Source organism: Engystomops pustulosus, chromosome 5, assembly GCF_040894005.1.
Source record: "Engystomops pustulosus chromosome 5, aEngPut4.maternal, whole genome shotgun sequence".
NCBI classification, from domain to species: domain Eukaryota; kingdom Metazoa; phylum Chordata; class Amphibia; order Anura; family Leptodactylidae; genus Engystomops; species Engystomops pustulosus.
In genome coordinates, this window is record NC_092415.1 from 106,614,849 (window position 1) to 106,633,829 (window position 18,981).

The 18,981-nt window shown below is 41.4% G+C and overlaps 1 protein-coding gene across 1 annotated transcript in view; it reads right to left on the minus strand.

The window, feature by feature from the left end:
* The window catches only part of ELP2 (elongator acetyltransferase complex subunit 2), a 105,945-nt gene that overhangs the window by 61,646 nt on the left and 25,318 nt on the right, over positions 1–18,981 (minus strand). The window contains exons 6-8 of the mRNA XM_072152804.1: positions 18,517–18,581; positions 15,805–15,871; positions 3,786–3,941 (exon numbers count right to left, since the gene is read on the minus strand). Of these exons, the coding sequence (XP_072008905.1) occupies positions 3,786–3,941; positions 15,805–15,871; positions 18,517–18,581 (288 nt within the window). The remainder of the gene's footprint in view (positions 1–3,785; positions 3,942–15,804; positions 15,872–18,516; positions 18,582–18,981) is intronic.

The following is an 18,981-nucleotide window of genomic DNA, read 5'->3' on the forward strand; positions in this document are numbered from 1 at the left end:
TCAACTGATGATTGGCGCTGTCCTAGAGAGCAACAATTGTCGTCGTGTGTTGCTCTCATTCACCCTAGAGATGCCCATTGTGACAAATATTGCTGCTATTGGCTGGTCTTGACAGAGTGGGGCAGCGAAACTCCTCCGGACCGCTAGGCAAAATTCATGGCTGTCAGGAACAGCCGCCACCTTGCCTGATCCCCAACATGGTGATCGGCATTAGTGACATCACATGTAAAATTGCCGCTATAGGTTGGTCTGCATTGATGGCTCAGTGATTGGGGCAAGATGGCGGCTGTTCCTGTGTCTGAACCGTGTTGGCAAGTCACTTCACGCTGCACCATTCTATTACAGCGCACGACGGGAAAATAATATATCTTTTTTTTATGGATCACTACGGTTACGGTGATACCTCATTTATATAGTTTTATTTATATTTGTCCAATTTTATTGTAGAAAATACATTTTTGGTTGACAAGCTGGTAGTGGCGTAATTTTGTGTGACAAGCTGTTCTTTTCAGTGGTACCATTTTGTTGGTTGTAACTTTTTATGATCACTCTTTAAAACAATTTTTATAAAATGTTTTGTTTTTTTTACAGCGTTCACCAAGCAGGTCCAATTATGATTATGATTTATTGTACAGATTGTTACAGATGCGGTGATACCAAATATGTGGAGTTTTTTTGTGATATAGTGTTTTTTGTACTTTATTGAGGTGTATAGGGAATTGTGGGGTTTGGGGGACTTTGACTTTCTTTTATTATTTCATTTTATTCAAAAAAATATTGTTTTAAATTTTTTTTTATTTTTAGTGACATGTTAGCTTGAACAAGTGATCTTCTAATCACTTGTTCAAGCTCTTATACAGCTAACAGTACAATACAGATGCATTGCACTGTTTAATGTAATACTCAGTGTTTAACAGCCGGGTCCTGTGCCAGGCGTACCGCAGAGAGAGATGTTGGCAGGGGACACCGGGAGCACCGGAGGTGGCAAGTATAGCTTTATTTATTTTTAACAACCTTCCGCCTGCCCATCTCTAGAATTTTTATCAAAGCCTGAAAAACCCCTTTAGAGACAAAAGGTTGGAATGTAAATTGCAGATAAGATCCAATTTCTTTAACTCTCTGTACCTCCAGTTTTATAGCACACTGAACCCCACTTCTGATACACCTGGAAAGAAAAAGTTCTTGTCTTCATGATTCCACCAGGACACCATGGCCCTGTGTGCCATAGAGCCTAAGATAGCACCATCTGTCCAAAGTCGTCAGAGAGATTTGCACCTGTTCTGGGTTTTGGACCACATGTGGATTTGGCTCACAATAACTGATGCAAACAACTATCGGACGCAACAGAGATGTGAACTGGGACGCAGCTCTTTGGCATAAAACTGGAGGAAACTTTCATTATATGTAAATGGACGATTTTTAAAATAAAAGAGCAAAAGTTTAAAAACTTACTTGAGGGTGCTGCTAGTATAAGTTAAAATGAGAGTACCCTTTAAAACATAAAGTATAGATTAGATATAACTAGGGCTAACTAGCCTTCACATTTCAGAATAGAGGGAAGTCCTGAGGTTTCCTTAAAAACAATGTATGATTGTTCAACCCCTCCCTAGAAGAGTAGAGCTGGTTACTGAGAACTTTCACTTGCGAGGTTAGAGATATCCTAAAATGAAGAACTCCAGAATGTGACAGCTAGTCTAAAAGAACAACACAACACGCAATTCTGTTCCAACACGCGGTGTATATGTTGCAATGTACTATGGGATTCTACTTCCAGGCAAGGTTCTTTTGTTCTGCTATGAAATTATTAGTGCACGCTGGAAGCAGACACTGGAGAGCAGCAGCGCCAAGTGACTTCTAATCAATAAAGCGACATGCAAGATATTTCCCCCATGAGTCGCAATGGAACGGTGTCACTTCTGAGCTCTGTGGAATAACAATGACTACTTCAAAAGACCACACTATTCTTCTCCTGGATTACAATCTTCCCTTTGACAATGAAGGTGATTGCAGTGAGAAAAGAAGCGGTCTACAAGGGAATTTAATATGTATTTGTTATAATGTACAATGGAATTGTGAAATTCAATCATCTTTTGTACGGCAAACACAAAATTTCTCCATATTCTGCAGAATAAGCTTCTTACCACACAGCTCTGGAACCGGATGCTAAATCTCATTCAATTATGATTTATTTTACCCTTTTATCTAACGATGTGTCAATCTGCATTTACTCTTTCATCACCAAGGTTGTATTTAATTCTTAAAGGGAATCTGCCAGCAATTGACCATGTGATCAGGAAGGTGTTAAACCAATACCAGTATGTGGTCAAAAAGCTTATCAGGTCAAATTCTGTTGAGATTTCTTTAACATATGGAAACCCTTGGCCCCGAAAACATTATAACAGAGAACCAGATCAAGATTTTTTACATTGAAGCCCCAATCTTTACATGGTAATATCTATAAGAGTCAGATTATTCGCACCCTGCCCCAATGTACACATACTGGACCCCTTATCAATTGTGATTTGTACTGTCCCAAAACGTGTTAGTGGGATAATATTTGGGAGTAGTACATTTTACTATACGTGTATAAAATAACTTTTATGAAGGTATGTTAACCCTATGAATTAATTGTTTTACAGGGATTCAAACTAAATATGTGCAATTTAGAAATTAATTTTTTTTCTTTGGCGAAATAAAGGTGTTTTTCAAAAAATTTACCAAAACGCTCCACAAAGTTTGATACCCAATTTCTCCTGTGTATGCCAATACCCCATAGGTGGTGTAAAATTGCTGTATGGGAACACGCCCAGGCACTGAAGGGAAGCTGAGCCATTCAGATTTGCATTGTAACCTTTTTAAAGCGATTCAATTGTTTGTCTTTAACTCATTGATGTGATTTTATTAACTCTTGAATGTATGGAGGGAAAGAAACTCGTCAGATGTGGTTTCCTATTTTTTACACTTTCACCACAACATAAAAATAATATGTTATCTCCATTCTATGGATCAATATGATTACGATGATATATAATTTATGTAGTTTATGTATTTTTACAATTTTACAGAAAAAAACATACAGAGAAAATCTCTTATTTTCGTATTGCTATCTTTTTGGAGACACAACTTTAATATTTTTTTGTTGACAGAGGTAGTTTAGGGGTTTTACTAGGGGGCTTTTACTTTAATTAAGTTTACCAAAAAAACCCCAGTAAGTAGAGCGGGGAGGGGGGGGGGGGCTTTGGATACACGTTAAAACACCCTTGCATGCCGTAGTCATGGATGACTGTGCCGTGTAAGGGGTTAAAGTCTGCGATTGGAGATTTCTCCAATCACAGGCGTTAGAGGCAGTGTCTACAACATTCTGGACCTAAATTTCTTACCGAAATTATATAAAAAAAAATGTTTAAAAACAACCCCCTCGCACACACACAATATCAAAAATAATCTGAAATGACGGTTACTCCTTGAGGCACTTAAGTGACTTTTTATGAAGTTAGCATGATGGCCCCCATGATTGTGAATTGCAAGTTGACTTTTTTTGGTTTTGTTCCAGGCAAAGTTAGTTTTGTTTTATGCCACATGTTTATCAAATTATTGCAATGTTAGAATTATTGTTTCCACCATAAAATGTTAATTAAATTGACTCCATTAATGACTCAATTAAAATACAATTTGTCCCACAACAAACAAGCACTCAACTAGCTACACCAATAAAAAAAAATTTACAACTCAACCTGAGACACAAAATTGGCAGTGTTCTGGTGGCCAATACAAAATACACTTACCTTTCTCCTTCACTGTAAGTAAGTTCTCCTTGAGCTTAATGTAGTTCCCTTCATCTTCTTCATCTAATTTCTGACTTTTATTTTCAGATTTAGGAAATATTTTCCATATGCGGATAAGTGAATCTTGGGCGCAGCTTGCCAAGTACATATTCTGGCCTGTACAGAAATACAAGTGACACATTTTTATTAGCATAAAATCCTGTATACGAAGGTTGTGTCGCAAAACCTCAGTACTTGGATACTTTCATATTCAGAACATTTCAATAATGGGTTTCTGTAATTTTCAGCGGTGAATGACTTCTGCCATTCTAGCAGCCCCTTTACTCCTAGTAGCTGTCTAAAGAGCATTTCGCAGAGGAGACATGGGGCAGGTAATACTTTGAATAAATGTGTCGGCCCAGCAGCAGAACAGGGATCAGGGAAATATCATGAACTGTTCATATAAGGTGTTCCCTACAGGGATTTGAACTCACAACCTTCACTCACTCACTAGACTATGGGTTTACTGGTTTTCAATGGGAGGATTTCATCTAACTAAGAGCTTCAGTAGAGGTTGCATAGAGTTATACTGTTACACAAGCTTAAAGTGGCAGTAATACATGCGAACAGCTAGGAAAAGGAAAAAAGACGGGGTCGAATAGTGAGACGCGCTACATCCAAAGGGATATTAAGAGTTTTATTGAGAATATGACTACGTGCTTCAACACCGTAATGGCGTCTTCATCAGGTCAAACACTGTAAAATTACATAATACGAGACAAAAACAGAAACAGAACATGACGTGTCATGGTTAGTAATTGGTGAGCTTTAAAGGACACAAAATTTAGTAAAAACAATGGTTTAGTAAAACAATGGTTAAAAAGAGGGAATGCAGGGATGATTCATATACACATATACGGAAATACGGACATATGAATAGACATGTATAGAATTAGACATATATAGGAATTAGACATATATAGAGGGGGTAATGAATATGGATACTTAAATAAATAAATAGATAAATGAGCAGATGATAACATGAATAATAGATGATTTAATAAATAAATTGAGTAAGTACATGAATAAGCTAGCGGATGGGTAATGAATGAATATATAAATTAATTAATTGAATGGATAAAAATGTGAATGGTAAGATATGGATGGTAGAATATGAGGTGTGGAGTGGGAGTCTCTGTGTCTATATGTGTATATGCATGCACACACGCACATATATATATATGTATAGATATGTGTGTGTGGTATATGTGCGTGTGTTGTATGTATGAGTACATTTATTCATCTAACCATGTACAGGCGGTCCCCTACTTAAGGACATCCGACTTACAGACAACCCATAGTTACAGACAGACCCCTCTGACCTCTGGTGAAGCTTTCTGAATGCTTTACTATAGTCCCAGACTGTAATGATGAGCTGTAAGGTGTCTGTAATGAAGCTTTATTGATAATCCTTGGTCCCATTACAGCAAAAAATGTTAAAAAAAAATTTGGCCCCAGTGACAATTTGAGTTTAGTCTGGATCTACAATTATAAAATATACAGTTTCGACTTACATACAAATTCAACTTAAGAACAAACCTCCGGACCCTATCTTGTACGTAACCCGGGGACTGCCTGTACCCGTTTTTGCCAAAAATTATGAATTATATGTTTAAGATCACATGTTTAAGGTTATGGTTCTAATCGTCAGATTTAATAATATCATTAATTCTCATGTAAGACCACTCTCATCCTGTGTAATACTATCACACAGTGTCAGCCCTCCCAATTTTCCCTCATCTATGTCTATATTTACACATTTACAAGTTCAATCTGCCTATTTCCTCCATTATTTCATTCCCACTCACTTACATTTAACCTGATTAAAATTGAGTAATCACAAACTAATCACCTATAATAAGTATTGTCAGTATCTCCTTCCTCTAATTCTTCATGCATATCATCTCATCGGCCCATCTCACACTCCCATTCATTCTATCTCCGCTCCGTGACTCGCGCATGCGCATTGTCACCACACCAGTCCGGCTGTCAATCAATAAAAACCGCGTGTCTTCCCGGCGCGCGCCCTGTTCATCCCGCGCCAGTGACAGCGCGCAGCCTTCTCCCTGCTGCACTGAACACGGCGGTAAGTATCTCCCGCACTTAAACACCCGGACCCTTTCTGCACCATCTGAACTTCAGCTTCATCTGTACCCATTCCTCCCCTACCAGGTTCGGACACCTAGGCAGCATAACCTGCCACAGAAACAGCAGGACCTCCTGCAGGTACTCCCACTCCACACCTCATATTCTACCATCCATATCTTACCATTCACATTTTTACCAATCCATTAAATTAATTAATTAATTTATATATTCATTCATTACCCATACGCTAGCTTATTCATGTACTTACTCAATTTATTTATTTAATCATCTATTATTCATGTTATCATCTGCTCATTTATCTATTTATTTATATAGGAATTAGACATTATATAGAGGGGGTAATGAATATGGATAATTTAATTATGTCTAATTCTATACATGTCTATTCATATGTCCGTATATCCGTATATGTGTATATAAATCCTCCCGCATTCCCTCTTTTTAACCATTGTTTTACTAAACCATTGTTATTACTAAATTTTGTGTCCTAGAAAGCTCACCAATTACTAACCATGACACGTCATGTTCTGTTTCTGTTTTTGTCTCGTATTATGTAATTTTACAGTGTTTGACCTGATGAAGACGCCATTACGGTGTTGAAACGCGTAGTCATATTCTCAATAAAACTCTTAATATCACTTTGGATGTAGCGCGTCTGTCAGGTTCGCTAGGGAGATTGCTGGGACTTCTGGTTCTTCTGGTGGTGCCAGCAGCGTTCTCCGTACCCCGGCGCGTATCCGCGCAAACTCCACCTCTCGTCCTGGGCAGCGGCTGCTAAGATCTCGCGCTGTCTAGGAGGGGCTGGGACTTTGAACCTCTGCTGGGTGCCTGGTTATTCTGCACCGTGAGGGGTTAATTCCCAGGTACTTCCAGCTCCTATCAGATTCTGGAGGTGGAGTTCTGGCTGCATAAATTGCAGCTTCACTAGTTCCCAGTGCCAGTGTTTGAAAATCCCTTTCTCCCTGGTTGCTGCTCGTTTGTATTGCTCAGTATCTGTATCTATATTGTTGTTAACTCGGCTAGTTTTTGGACTTTGACTCTTGCTTACTGATTCTGCCTTTGACGTTCCCTCTAGTTGTGACTCCGGCTTGTTTACTATTCTTTCATGTTCTATGTTTGTCAGTCTGTTTGTGTTTGCCCTTATCCACACTTACTCAGTATATTCCGAGTCTTCAAGTAGTCGCCCCACGGTTTAGCGTGGGGGGGCTATAGGAAGGGACAGAGGTTGGGGTAAGCTCAGGGCTCACCTTCCCCTGTCTTGTGTGTACCCTATCCTAACAGAAACACTGGCCTAACATAGGTCTGCATCCTGTATCCGACCTGCTACATTCTCTCCTTCCATGGAGCCTTTGTCAGCTGTGGTCGCTCAGGTCCAGACCCTAACTCAGTTTGTTCAGGATCTAGCTTCCCGTCTCCAAATTCAGGAATCTATGCAGGTTCCACGGCAGACATCTCCGCAGGATCCACTGCCACCCATACCTGAACCTAAGGTTCCTCTCCCTGACGTGTTTTTTGGTGACCGTAAGCATTTTTTTTCATTTCGGGAGGGCTGTAAACTTTACTTTTCTTTACGCCCTCGTTCATCGGGCACAGAGATTCAAAGGGTGGGCGTGGTAATTTCCCTGTTGCGTGGGGATCCGCAAAATTGGGCTTTTTCTCTCCCACCTGACTCTCCATCCCGTTCTTCTCTTGACGCTTTTTTTTCTGCTTTAGGCCAGATTTATGACGAACCTGACCGTCGAGCACTTGCAGTTTCCCACCTTAGATCTCTGTGTCAGGGAAAACGGACAGCAGAAGAGTATTGTGCCCAGTTCAGACAGTATGTGACTGACTCGCAATGGAATGACTGCGCCCTAAAAGACCAATTTATGTCCGGACTGTCAGACCGAGTACAGGACTTAGTCTTAGCTTATGCCGAGCCTCAGACATTAGATGATGCTATGACTCTGGTCATCCGAGTTGATCGTCGCCTAAGATCCAGGCGATCACCTCGGGTGTCCTCGGACTGTCAGCCAGCGGCCAGTCCGTCTCCGGGTAGTCCAGAATTGGAATCCATGGAGCTGGATAGCATCTCTCCTGCACAGCGGAAGCAACGTCGAGTGAGACGCCATCTTTGTTTCTACTGTGGAAGTCCTGATCATCAGATCAACACCTGTTCCAAGAGGCAGCAGCAGGAAAACTTCCGCTCCTAAGCAGTAGTCGGGGGGACTGCTTAGGAGCTCAGGTACTCCCTATTGTGGCTAGAATGTATTTACCTTGTACGGTTAAGTTTCAGTCTGTTTCCTGCACTGGTCGCGCCTTTTTGGATTCAGGTGCTGCGACTAATTTAATCGATTATAATTTTGTCTCTCAGTTTGGCATGTCATTGATTCCATTGTCCACTCCTATCCAGATGTCGGGTGCGGATTTGACCCCTCTACAGGCAGGGTTGATCAAATTCCGAACCCCGCAGATGAAGCTTATGGTGGGAGCTATGCATGAAGAATGGTGTTCTTTTCTAGTTATGGAAAACCTGTCTGAAAATGTCATTCTTGGTCTACCCTGGCTCCGGATCCATAATCCGGTAATTAATTGGGAAACTCTGGAGCTGGTTCATTGGGGTCCTCTCTGTAAGGAACACCTGACCAGAGTTTCACTATGTACAGTAGTGACGGAAGATCAGAGTCTTCCAGGTTTTCTCTCTGACTACTCAGATGTGTTTTCTAAACCCTTGTCCCAAGTCCTTCCTCCTCACAGGGAGTTTGATTGTAAAATTGACCTTCTTTCCGATGCTAGATTGCCTAAGGGTCGTATATATAACTTGTCGGTGCCAGAACGGGAGGCACTAAAGAGCTATATTGAGGAGAGTTTGGCAATCGGACATATTCGTCCCTCTGAGTCGCCCACTGGGGCCGGGTTCTTTTTTGTTGAGAAAAAAGATGGTGGTTTACGGCCGTGTATTGATTATCGAGAATTAAATAAGATAACGGTAAAAAACTCAGGTCCCCTCCCCTTGATCCCGGATCTCTTAAATCAGGTTTCTGGGGCCCAAGTTTTCTCTAAATTAGATCTCAGAGGGGCTTATAACCTGATTCGGGTCCGAGAAGGGGATGAGTGGAAAACCGCATTTAATACACCTTTGGGGCACTTTGAATACCTGGTTATGCCTTTTGGTTTGAGTAATGCCCCAGCGGTTTTTCAAGGTTTTATGAACTCCATCTTTCATGATTACATCGGTGTGTTTATGGTGGTGTATCTAGACGATATTTTGATTTTTTCTCCTGATATGGTTTCTCACCAGCAACATCTCCGCCAAGTACTTACCAGGTTGCGCAAAAACCACCTCTTCGCTAAGCTGGAAAAGTGTGTTTTTTGCGTCCAGAAGGTTTCCTTCTTAGGTTATGTTGTGACTCCCTCTGATGTACAGATGGATCCGAGTAAGGTTCAGGCGCTCACGGACTGGGTTCGGCCTACAAATCTTAAGGCCCTTCAACGATTTTTAGGTTTCGCTAACTATTATCGGAACTTTATAAAGAACTTTTCTGTGATCGCCAAACCCCTCACGGATCTAACCCGTAAGGGTGCTGATCCAAACAACTGGTCCCCTGCCGCTTGCTCAGCGTTTGAAACTTTAAAAGCGGCATTCTCGTCAGCCCCAGTTTTGGTTCAACCTGACCTCTCTCTACCGTTTGTTGTGGAAGTTGATGCCTCCGAGGTAGGAGTAGGTGCAGTGTTGTCTCAGGGGTCCTCCACTCTCACCAGACTGAGGCCCTGTGCATATTTCTCTAGAAAGTTTTCCTCTTGTGAGAGGAATTATGATATTGGTAATCGAGAGCTCCTTGCCATTAAGTGGGCATTTGAAGTCTGGCGACACTTTTTGGAGGGAGCTCTTCATCCGATAACTGTGCTCACAGATCATAAGAACTTAGTATATTTGGATACTGCTAAGCGTTTGAACTCACGTCAGGCTAGGTGGGCCTTGTTTTTCTCTCGCTTTAATTTTGTGGTCACCTACCGACCTGGGTCAAAAAATGTGAAGGCTGATGCCTTGTCCCGTAGCTTTGGGACTCCTGAGCTTCCAGCGACTACGGACAGTAATATTTTGTCTCCAGGTGTTGTGTTGGCAGCTGTCTCCTCCCACCTCTCCTCTCAAATTTTAGCAGGACAAAAATCTGCACCCAAAGACCTTCCGGAAGGCAAATTGTTTGTTCCTATTTCTTGTCGTTTGAGAGTGTTGGAGGAGACGCATTGCTCAGTATTGGCAGGTCATCCGGGTATGCGGAGTACCTTGGTTCTCGTAAAGAGAAGTTACTGGTGGCCTCACATGACTAAAGATGTGCACACATTTGTCCAAGCCTGTCAGGTCTGTGCGCGAGGAAAGACTCCCAGGAGACGTCCTGAGGGGCCTCTTCTTCCGCTTCCAGTTCCCACCAGGCCATGGTCTAAAGTGTCAATGGATTTTGTCACTGATCTGCCAGCATCTCAAGGCTATACAGTGATTTGGGTGGTAGTGGACCGTTTCTCCAAGATGGGACACTTTGTTCCATTAAAAAAGTTACCCTCAGCTGAAGAATTGGCTGATTTGTTTATACAGAATATTGTACGCCTCCATGGTATACCAGATGATATTGTGTCTGATAGGGGCGTACAATTTGTTTCCAAATTTTGGCGAGCATTCTGTTCTAGACTGGAAGTTAATCTGTCGTTCTCCTCTGCGTTTCATCCTGAGTCTAATGGTCAGTCCGAGAGAATGAATCAGGAGATGATTCAATATCTGCGACTCTTTGTCTCGGACAGTCAGGACCAGTGGGTGAAATTCCTTCCGTTGGCAGAATTTGCTATTAATAACCACTGTAGTTCGTCCACACAGGTATCTCCGTTTTTCTGCAATTATGGTTTTCATCCTCGTTTCTCTTTTTCATCTGTGCCTGTCTCTAACATTCCTCGAGCGGAAGCTATTGCATCCAAGTTACGCTCGCTCTGGTCACAAGTTCGGGAGAGTATTCGGAGGGCACAAGATTCTATGGTCCAACAGACTGAAAGAAGGCTCACTAACTCTGGTACGTTTGTGGTGGGGGATAAAGTGTGGTTATCCACGAAAAACCTTAAATTGAAGGTCCCCTCTTTGAAGTTTGCGCCCAGGTTTGTGGGTCCGTTTGTTGTCACTCATATGGTTAACCCGGTTTCCTTTAAGATTACACTTCCAGCGGGGTGGCGGGTTCATAACACCTTCCATAAAAGTCTTCTTAAGCGCTATGTGGAGCCTGTGTTGCCTCTTCCTGACCCTCCTTCTCCATCTATTGTGGAGGGGAATCTGGAATTTGAAGTGGAAAAAGTGGTGAATTCCAGATGGGTAGGTAACTCCCTGCAGTACCTGGTCCATTGGAAGGGTTTTGGTCCTGAGGATAGGTCTTGGGTTCCGGCTAGAGATGTTCATGCTCCACGGTTGCTCAGGTTGTTTCATCAGGCCAACCCTCAGAAGCCATCTTTAAGATCTAGGGGTCCGAAGGCCCCCCGTCAGGGGGGGGGTACTGTCAGGTTCGCTAGGGAGATTGCTGGGACTTCTGGTTCTTCTGGTGGTGCCAGCAGCGTTCTCCGTACCCCGGTGCGTATCCGCGCAAACTCCACCTCTCGTCCTGGGCAGCGGCTGCTAAGATCTCGCGCTGTCTAGGAGGGGCTGGGACTTTGAACCTCTGCTGGGTGCCTGGTTATTCTGCACCGTGAGGGGTTAATTCCCAGGTACTTCCAGCTCCTATCAGATTCTGGAGGTGGAGTTCTGGCTGCATAAATTGCAGCTTCACTAGTTCCCAGTGCCAGTGTTTGAAAATCCCTTTCTCCCTGGTTGCTGCTCGTTTGTATTGCTCAGTATCTGTATCTATATTGTTGTTAACTCGGCTAGTTTTTGGACTTTGACTCTTGCTTACTGATTCTGCCTTTGACGTTCCCTCTAGTTGTGACTCCGGCTTGTTTACTATTCTTTCATGTTCTATGTTTGTCAGTCTGTTTGTGTTTGCCCTTATCCACACTTACTCAGTATATTCCGAGTCTTCAAGTAGTCGCCCCACGGTTTAGCGTGGGGGGGCTATAGGAAGGGACAGAGGTTGGGGTAAGCTCAGGGCTCACCTTCCCCTGTCTTGTGTGTACCCTATCCTAACAGCGTCTCACTATTCGACCCCGTCTTTTTTCCTTTTCCTCGCACACTTCATCTGGATCCATATTCCAGCTCCGGGGGCCTGACGCTGCAACTCCAACTTAATACCCCCCTCCCCTATTTTTGTGCACACATCATTTGGCGCCTGGCTCTAAACAAATCCCCCACAATTTTTCTTCCTCCTCATGCGAACAGCTAAGAAGAGGAGATTGCCGATTTGGGGCATTTTTATAAATTTATTAGTGTATTTTTTATTGAATAACATTTTTTTTCTTTTTTTTTTATTTCCTCCAACTTGGGACATGAACAACCAATCATCTGTTCATGATAATATCCTGCAATACGGATGCATTGTAGGGTATTAGCTGTGACACTGTGCCTTTTACAGGCATAGCTTTCAGGCAGCCCTGGGGTCCAATTAGGTCATAGTAACAATAGGCATCCCCCAACCCCCAAAGACGATGCGGGGGCGGAAGGGCAGATCGTGGGGGAATGACCCCCAGAAGGAAGTTTAAATGCTGCAGTCACGCTCACCACGGCATTTAACAGGTTAAACACCCGTAATCTGAGCCCACTCTGACTGCGGGTGTTACTCTGGGATGTCAGTGGTAGATTACACCCTGCAACTCCCAATGCCAGCTCTGCTCCGGTGCAGAGACGAACTAGCATCGGCTCAGCGCGGAGCACGTATAGCGGTAGTCAGGAGAGGGGCCTTTTTTTCAAAAACAGGAGATAATAGAGAGTACAAAAGTCCAGAGCAGTACACCATTGCATATAAAAGTGGGTGCTACGCCTTAGAGTCCTTGGCCAGGAGTCATCAATATAATCCAAAGAAATTTCAGTACAATACTCAGACATTCAAAAAGTGAAAACTGGTGATCCTTTATTACATATTAAAGCGCCCTTTAAGTCAAAGAAAAAAAAAATCACTATCTAGATAGATGCACCTATGGGTAAACAATATATTTTTTTAAAAATATAATTAAATAGACAAAAATCATAAAATCAAGGCTGAAGAAAATGCATTCTTTACAAAAGTAAGAAACTGCAAACCTCTGTTAAAGTAGTAAAACAGTGTGTTATTAGCAAGTGGACAGGCAAATCTGCTTTATTGCACGCCTTTGCACTTGCACTTTGCTGATGCTTTTCCATTATTTTAATTGGACTATCAACAAAACAAGTAACCAGATGATGTATGGACAAGGTACACCACTCCCAAATAGCAACTGGGAAAGCCTCAGGAAAGCACATTTCACTAAACCCTTGTACACGCAGACTTAGCAATCTTTATGAGCGATGCTGGTGTATTAGCTCAATGTATAAGCTTTTTTCTTTCTTTAGATAAGTTTTTGCTGTACGGAGCAAACCTTGCAGAAATTTGCTGGCACAGAGCTGGAAAAGGTGCTTCAGATGGAGCAGCAAACTGCTAAATACTGGACAGGAAACCAAAAAGATGTATACAAAAATACACAGTGATGAGTCAACACCCAATTTTAAGCATTAGTAGAAGGTCAGAATGAAAGGCTCGGGAACATGCTCTGTCATCAGTTTGTATAGTCAGGATTTCTTGTAAAAAGTGTGAAAAGTAAAGCCCTCACAAGGGATACATCAGAAAAATAGAGAGATTTACAGCTGAGAAAAGCAATAAAACATATTAACAAGTCACTAGAAGAAAAAAGGAAGATGGTCCATATTTTATCACATATCAGTGCATGAGCACTATGACCTTAACCCCTTCACCACTACCATACGCTATAAATATCCTATTTGCACATACCCTGTGCAAATAGCGTGTATATATACACCAAAACAATATCCCACTTTAAATAGTGATATATCATGTAACGGGGAACCCAGAAACACAATTCTGTGGTCCTGATAATGAGGAAAAACTCTCCCCGTGTTTCTAGGTAACACATAACCATTAAAGTTGCAGTAAAAAAAAATTATTTTTAAATACAGATTTCATTTCAAACTGTAACTTTAACAATTGCAAAATGTTCAATTTACAAATCTCCGGATATGATATTAAAGGGGAAATTCTGCTTATTAAAAAAAAAACATGTAAAAAAAAGGATGTTTTTCACATTTTAGTTATTTTCCTGCCAATTCTATAAAAAAAATAGCTTATTATAAAATTATTTTCTCAAGTTTAAAGAAGACCTGTCACCAGATTTTGACCCCCCCTGACTAACAATTCCTGCTGATAAAGGGTTACTAGTCCACCCTAATCTCTCTTCAAATCACTGCCCTGCCTCCTTGTACTTGGGGACCGTCTGCTAACATTCAACTATAGACATATAAAGCTCTATGTACAGATGGGAAATATTGCATCAATTTTTTTACAGGGTGCCTTGTGTTACATTCATGACACGTGACCAGTGACATCATCACATGTCCTTTAACCTCCTAAGAATAGCAAACTGTACACCATGTATGTAATTATATAAAATCACATCAATCTCCATGGAGGATGGAGAGGAGTAGAAGTCCATGGAGGCAGATACATGTGGACAGATACATGCATGGGGTACAGTTTACTATTATGAAGAGGCTAAAGTACCTGAGATGATGTCCCTCTGGTCACATGACATGAACTGTGACCAGTAAGGAGGCATAAGGCGAGTATTAGTATGGGGAGTATTAGGTGGGAGAGGCTGGCCAAGCAGGACACGCCCCCTTTGATGCCAGGTAATAAGATAAAAGGTGATTTATGTGGATGTAAGCGAAATTATTTTTAAAAGAAGAGTGTCAGATTCCTATAGAGCTTTATTAACTGACTGTATATGTGCAAATGTAGTGACAGGTTCCCTTTAAGTCTCACATGTCATGAAAAAATAAAAACTGATATGACATACAGCAGTTCCAAAGATATGGACATTTAGAGAAAAGCAGAACAGAACTCTCAGTCACATAGGGGTTAAAGAACATAACAGCAACATGAGTTTTCACTTTGGAAATATACTTTCCCAATAAAATCAGCACGCAGCATGTAACATTAATGCATACGGGCAGAGGTCACAAAAACATTTTAATAATACTCCTCTTACCTATTTTGAGGAGTAAAAAATTTTTATTATTACAAAAAAGGACCTCTTGTGTATATATGTATATAGTGTTAAAGGGGTTGTCCGAGACCCTATGAAAAATAGATATGTTTTCAGTGGGGGGGAACTGCTTGAAAAAAAATAAAACTTGCACTTTCTCCGCGGTCCCTTCCGATGTACCGTGCTGCTGTCTCCCTGGACCGTGCCCCTACCGTAAGCAGCTGTGAGGAGAGCTTAAGGCTGACCCCACTTGGCACCATTACCAGCTCTGTATCAGTAGCTGAGGGTGGGCATGGCTGGCCGGAAGTTGTTCTCAACGCCGCTTCTGTGCTGGGAACCTTTTATGGCTCATACAGTGATTTTATTGTAACAACCCATATGATCACTGTTCTCAGTGATGTATATACAGACATGCAGAGACAATGCACATTGCATCCTCCATGTATGCCTTTCACCCCCTCAGTGTTCAGGATGAGCATGGTATACAGGGGACTGATGGTATTATGTACAGGATCGGGCTGTCAGTGTGTATTAGCACAGAGTGCACAATGGCAACAAGCAGGGCTCCATCTGGCCGCAGGTCATGTGATTGGAACAATGACTGAGCTCAAGTCACATGACATTAGAATAACCAAAACAAATATTAGGAAAAACCACAAAAACAATTTTCAATATAGTGAAAAGAAGGACATACCATTAATAGCAAATTCCACACCTCTCACCCAATCCTCATGTCCGTGAAGGACTTGAGTCTTCTGAAACTGCAATTTAACAAAGAAAGCATAAGAAGATACATTTTGACACATACTACACTTCAAGAATGAAATAAGAAAAAAAAAAAAAAACTTTGCTAAGGTTATAACAAATATATTGATCACATCTGTACAGCCATGTGCCCCAGTACCAATGTGCAGGGGAAAACTGTATGGATGGATGAAGTAAATCATTCGTCTAAAAATCACAAACTAATGGCAGATGTATGTGATGGGTTGTTCATTATATATTAAAGGGAACCTGTCATCAAGGACCTTATTTTCACTAAAGACAGATTGTAAAAGCCTATGACACCTACAGTGCAAAAATGCCTTTCTGCCTTTTGTAAGCATTTGCATTACAATATAATTGTGTGTTATAACTTCCCCTTGCATCCTGACAAAATCCTGGGGTACTTTGACTGGACTTTGGTTTGGATGCATTTAAAAAAAAAAAACATGTGACTTGACTGAGCTGCAGACTGTCTCCATCTTTGTGCTCCTGTACAGCTTGTCCCTCCCCCACTGATGCCAGCTCACCAGGCTTTGACCTCTGAGAAGGAGCAGGCGGTGCAGCTGTACAGGAGCACAAAGGTGGGGGCTAAGATCTGAGGAGGGAGTAACACAGACAAGGCACATGTTGTTTTTTGAAATGCATCCAAACCAAAGTCCAGCCCCTGTGACTACCCCAGGATTTTGTCAGGGTGCAAGAGTAAGTTATAACACACAATTATATTGTAATGCAAATGCTTACAAAAGGCAGAAAGGCAGATTTGCACTGCTGGTGTGAAGGGCTTCTGCAACCTGTCTTTAGAGAAAATGAGGTTCCTGGTGACAGGTTCCATTTAAATATATTAAGTAGCCGTAGTAATAATAATAAATAAAAAATAGGATATTTACCTTTGTTTTCCTCTCTGTATAAAAACAGAGATTAGTGGTGATGAGAGGTGCTGTGCTGGACCAGAGTCCACAGCGGTAAGGTCATGTGAATAACGCACACTCACTGCAGCCCAAGATTGGCCATATAGACCAACAAGGACCTTCATGATGGAAAGTGATGTGCCGGACCCAATCAAAAAAACAGAGAGATTCCAACTTTAACATTTAATTGTTTTTTTACCCATGGTTTTTAGACACCCTTGAGCGTTTGAAACCTATTTTCTTCCTTACAGGACATCTACCATCAGATTCCCTGTTGATTTTAGTATAAATAGGAATGGATGCATTTGGAAGAAATAAAGGTTTTTAAATATTCAAATGAGCTCGAGGCACTCTGCAGAGCACCTCCGAGCTCCTGCTTCTTTTAATTCACTGCTCTCCTCTTGCCTCCCCTACACACTTTGAGCAGACACCCGCTGACGCCACCCGGCTCTCTGCAAATCTGTGGCTAATAAGAGCTATGGCTGTGCAAACAACATACAGGCGATCCCCTACTTAAGGGCACCTGACTTACAGACAACCCCTAGTTAAAGACGGACCCCTCTGCCCACTGTGACCTCTGGTGAAGCTCTCTGGATGCTTTACTTTAGTCCAAGGCTGCAATGATCAGCTGTAAGGTGTCTGTAATGAAGTTTTATTGATAATCTTTGGTCCAACTACAGCAAAAAAAAAAATTTAAACTCCAATTGCCACTGGGGCAAAACATTTTTTTGCCTGGAACTACAGTTATAAAATATTCAGTTTCGACTTGCATACAAATTTGACTTAAGAACAAACCTATGGAACCTATCTTGTATGTAACCCGGGGACTCCCTGCAGTATAAAGATTTGCAGAGAGCCTCCGCTCAAGAGTCTGGGAGGGAGGCAAGAGGAGAGCAGTGAATAAATAAAAAGATGGACAAGCTTGAAGGTTCTCTGCACGGCACTTAAGGCTCATTTGAATATTTTAAAAACCTTTATTTCTTCCAAATGCAGTGCTTCCCATTTACACTAAAATTACATTACTGCAAAGGGGGACAGGACAGGGAGGCAAGTATAAATCCTCTTTCATCAGTGATCTGTGAATCAGTGAAATTGCCTCCTATTTAATTCACTTTTCATAATCCCACGCAACATTCAGAGTCAGCGCTCGTGAGATCTCACAGATTTTGACAGAAGTTTCTGAAACCAAACTCATTGACCTACTGCATGCAAACCATAATCTCAGGGCACCAACGCTGTAGACTTCAGAAATAGTTATCAGTACTTTTCTCAGTCAGACCTATGTGATCTGGCAGATCTACCTCTAAATAACACTGGGGAATATGGTAGAGGCCCCGGATTATGGTTGAATTCTTCTAATCATGGAGTTGGTTCATTTACAGTACACAAGCCATATACATCCTTTTTACTTTTATTATCACTTAGATTTTTATCATTTTATACTTTTTTCATTAATACTCATAATTAACAATGTCATAGATTTAACCAGAACATAAATTTCTGGATGTGTAGTCCAGGTGGTTTAAATGAATTCTAGATATTGGAAGAGCTACTTCACTTTTTGGTGATGATAAGCATTTTTGTTGTTTAGAAAAAGGAAAACCATGTGCCTAAACGTAATAGGGAAAAGACACCTTAAAAATACCTACAGCTTTAGACTGGCTGTACATCAAAGAGGGTGAAAAATAATGCTAATTTCTACATAGAAACCAATATGTGGAAGAAATAATTACCTGCCCGTCCTGCTTTACATACAAATGAACACGGCTATCATCTGCTCCACAAACCAACACAGGAACTGTAAATAGAAATTGCAAGACACCAACATTAAAGGCGTCACAAGTCGGGATACAAGACAATCTGCAGAATTAGCTCTGAGTATTAAAGAACATGTAATTACATAGAAGAGCTATATCAGAGGATTCTAATAACTCAGAGGATTTATACTATGACACCCACTAACAGAGACGCAGAGGAGGAAAACCGTTATGTAAAGGGAGGTTAATATTCACAAGATACATAAATGTTTCACCTTCTGACATACAACTCATTATTGTACTAAATACCTGTTTAGCTCTATACAAAAATATTTTTCCGTACCTATAATAACAGTTTATCAAGTAAATTCTCACTTGAAGTCACTTAGTTTACTAAGCATAAAGGGGTTGGACGCTTCCTGTTTTTTTGTACTTTGTGGG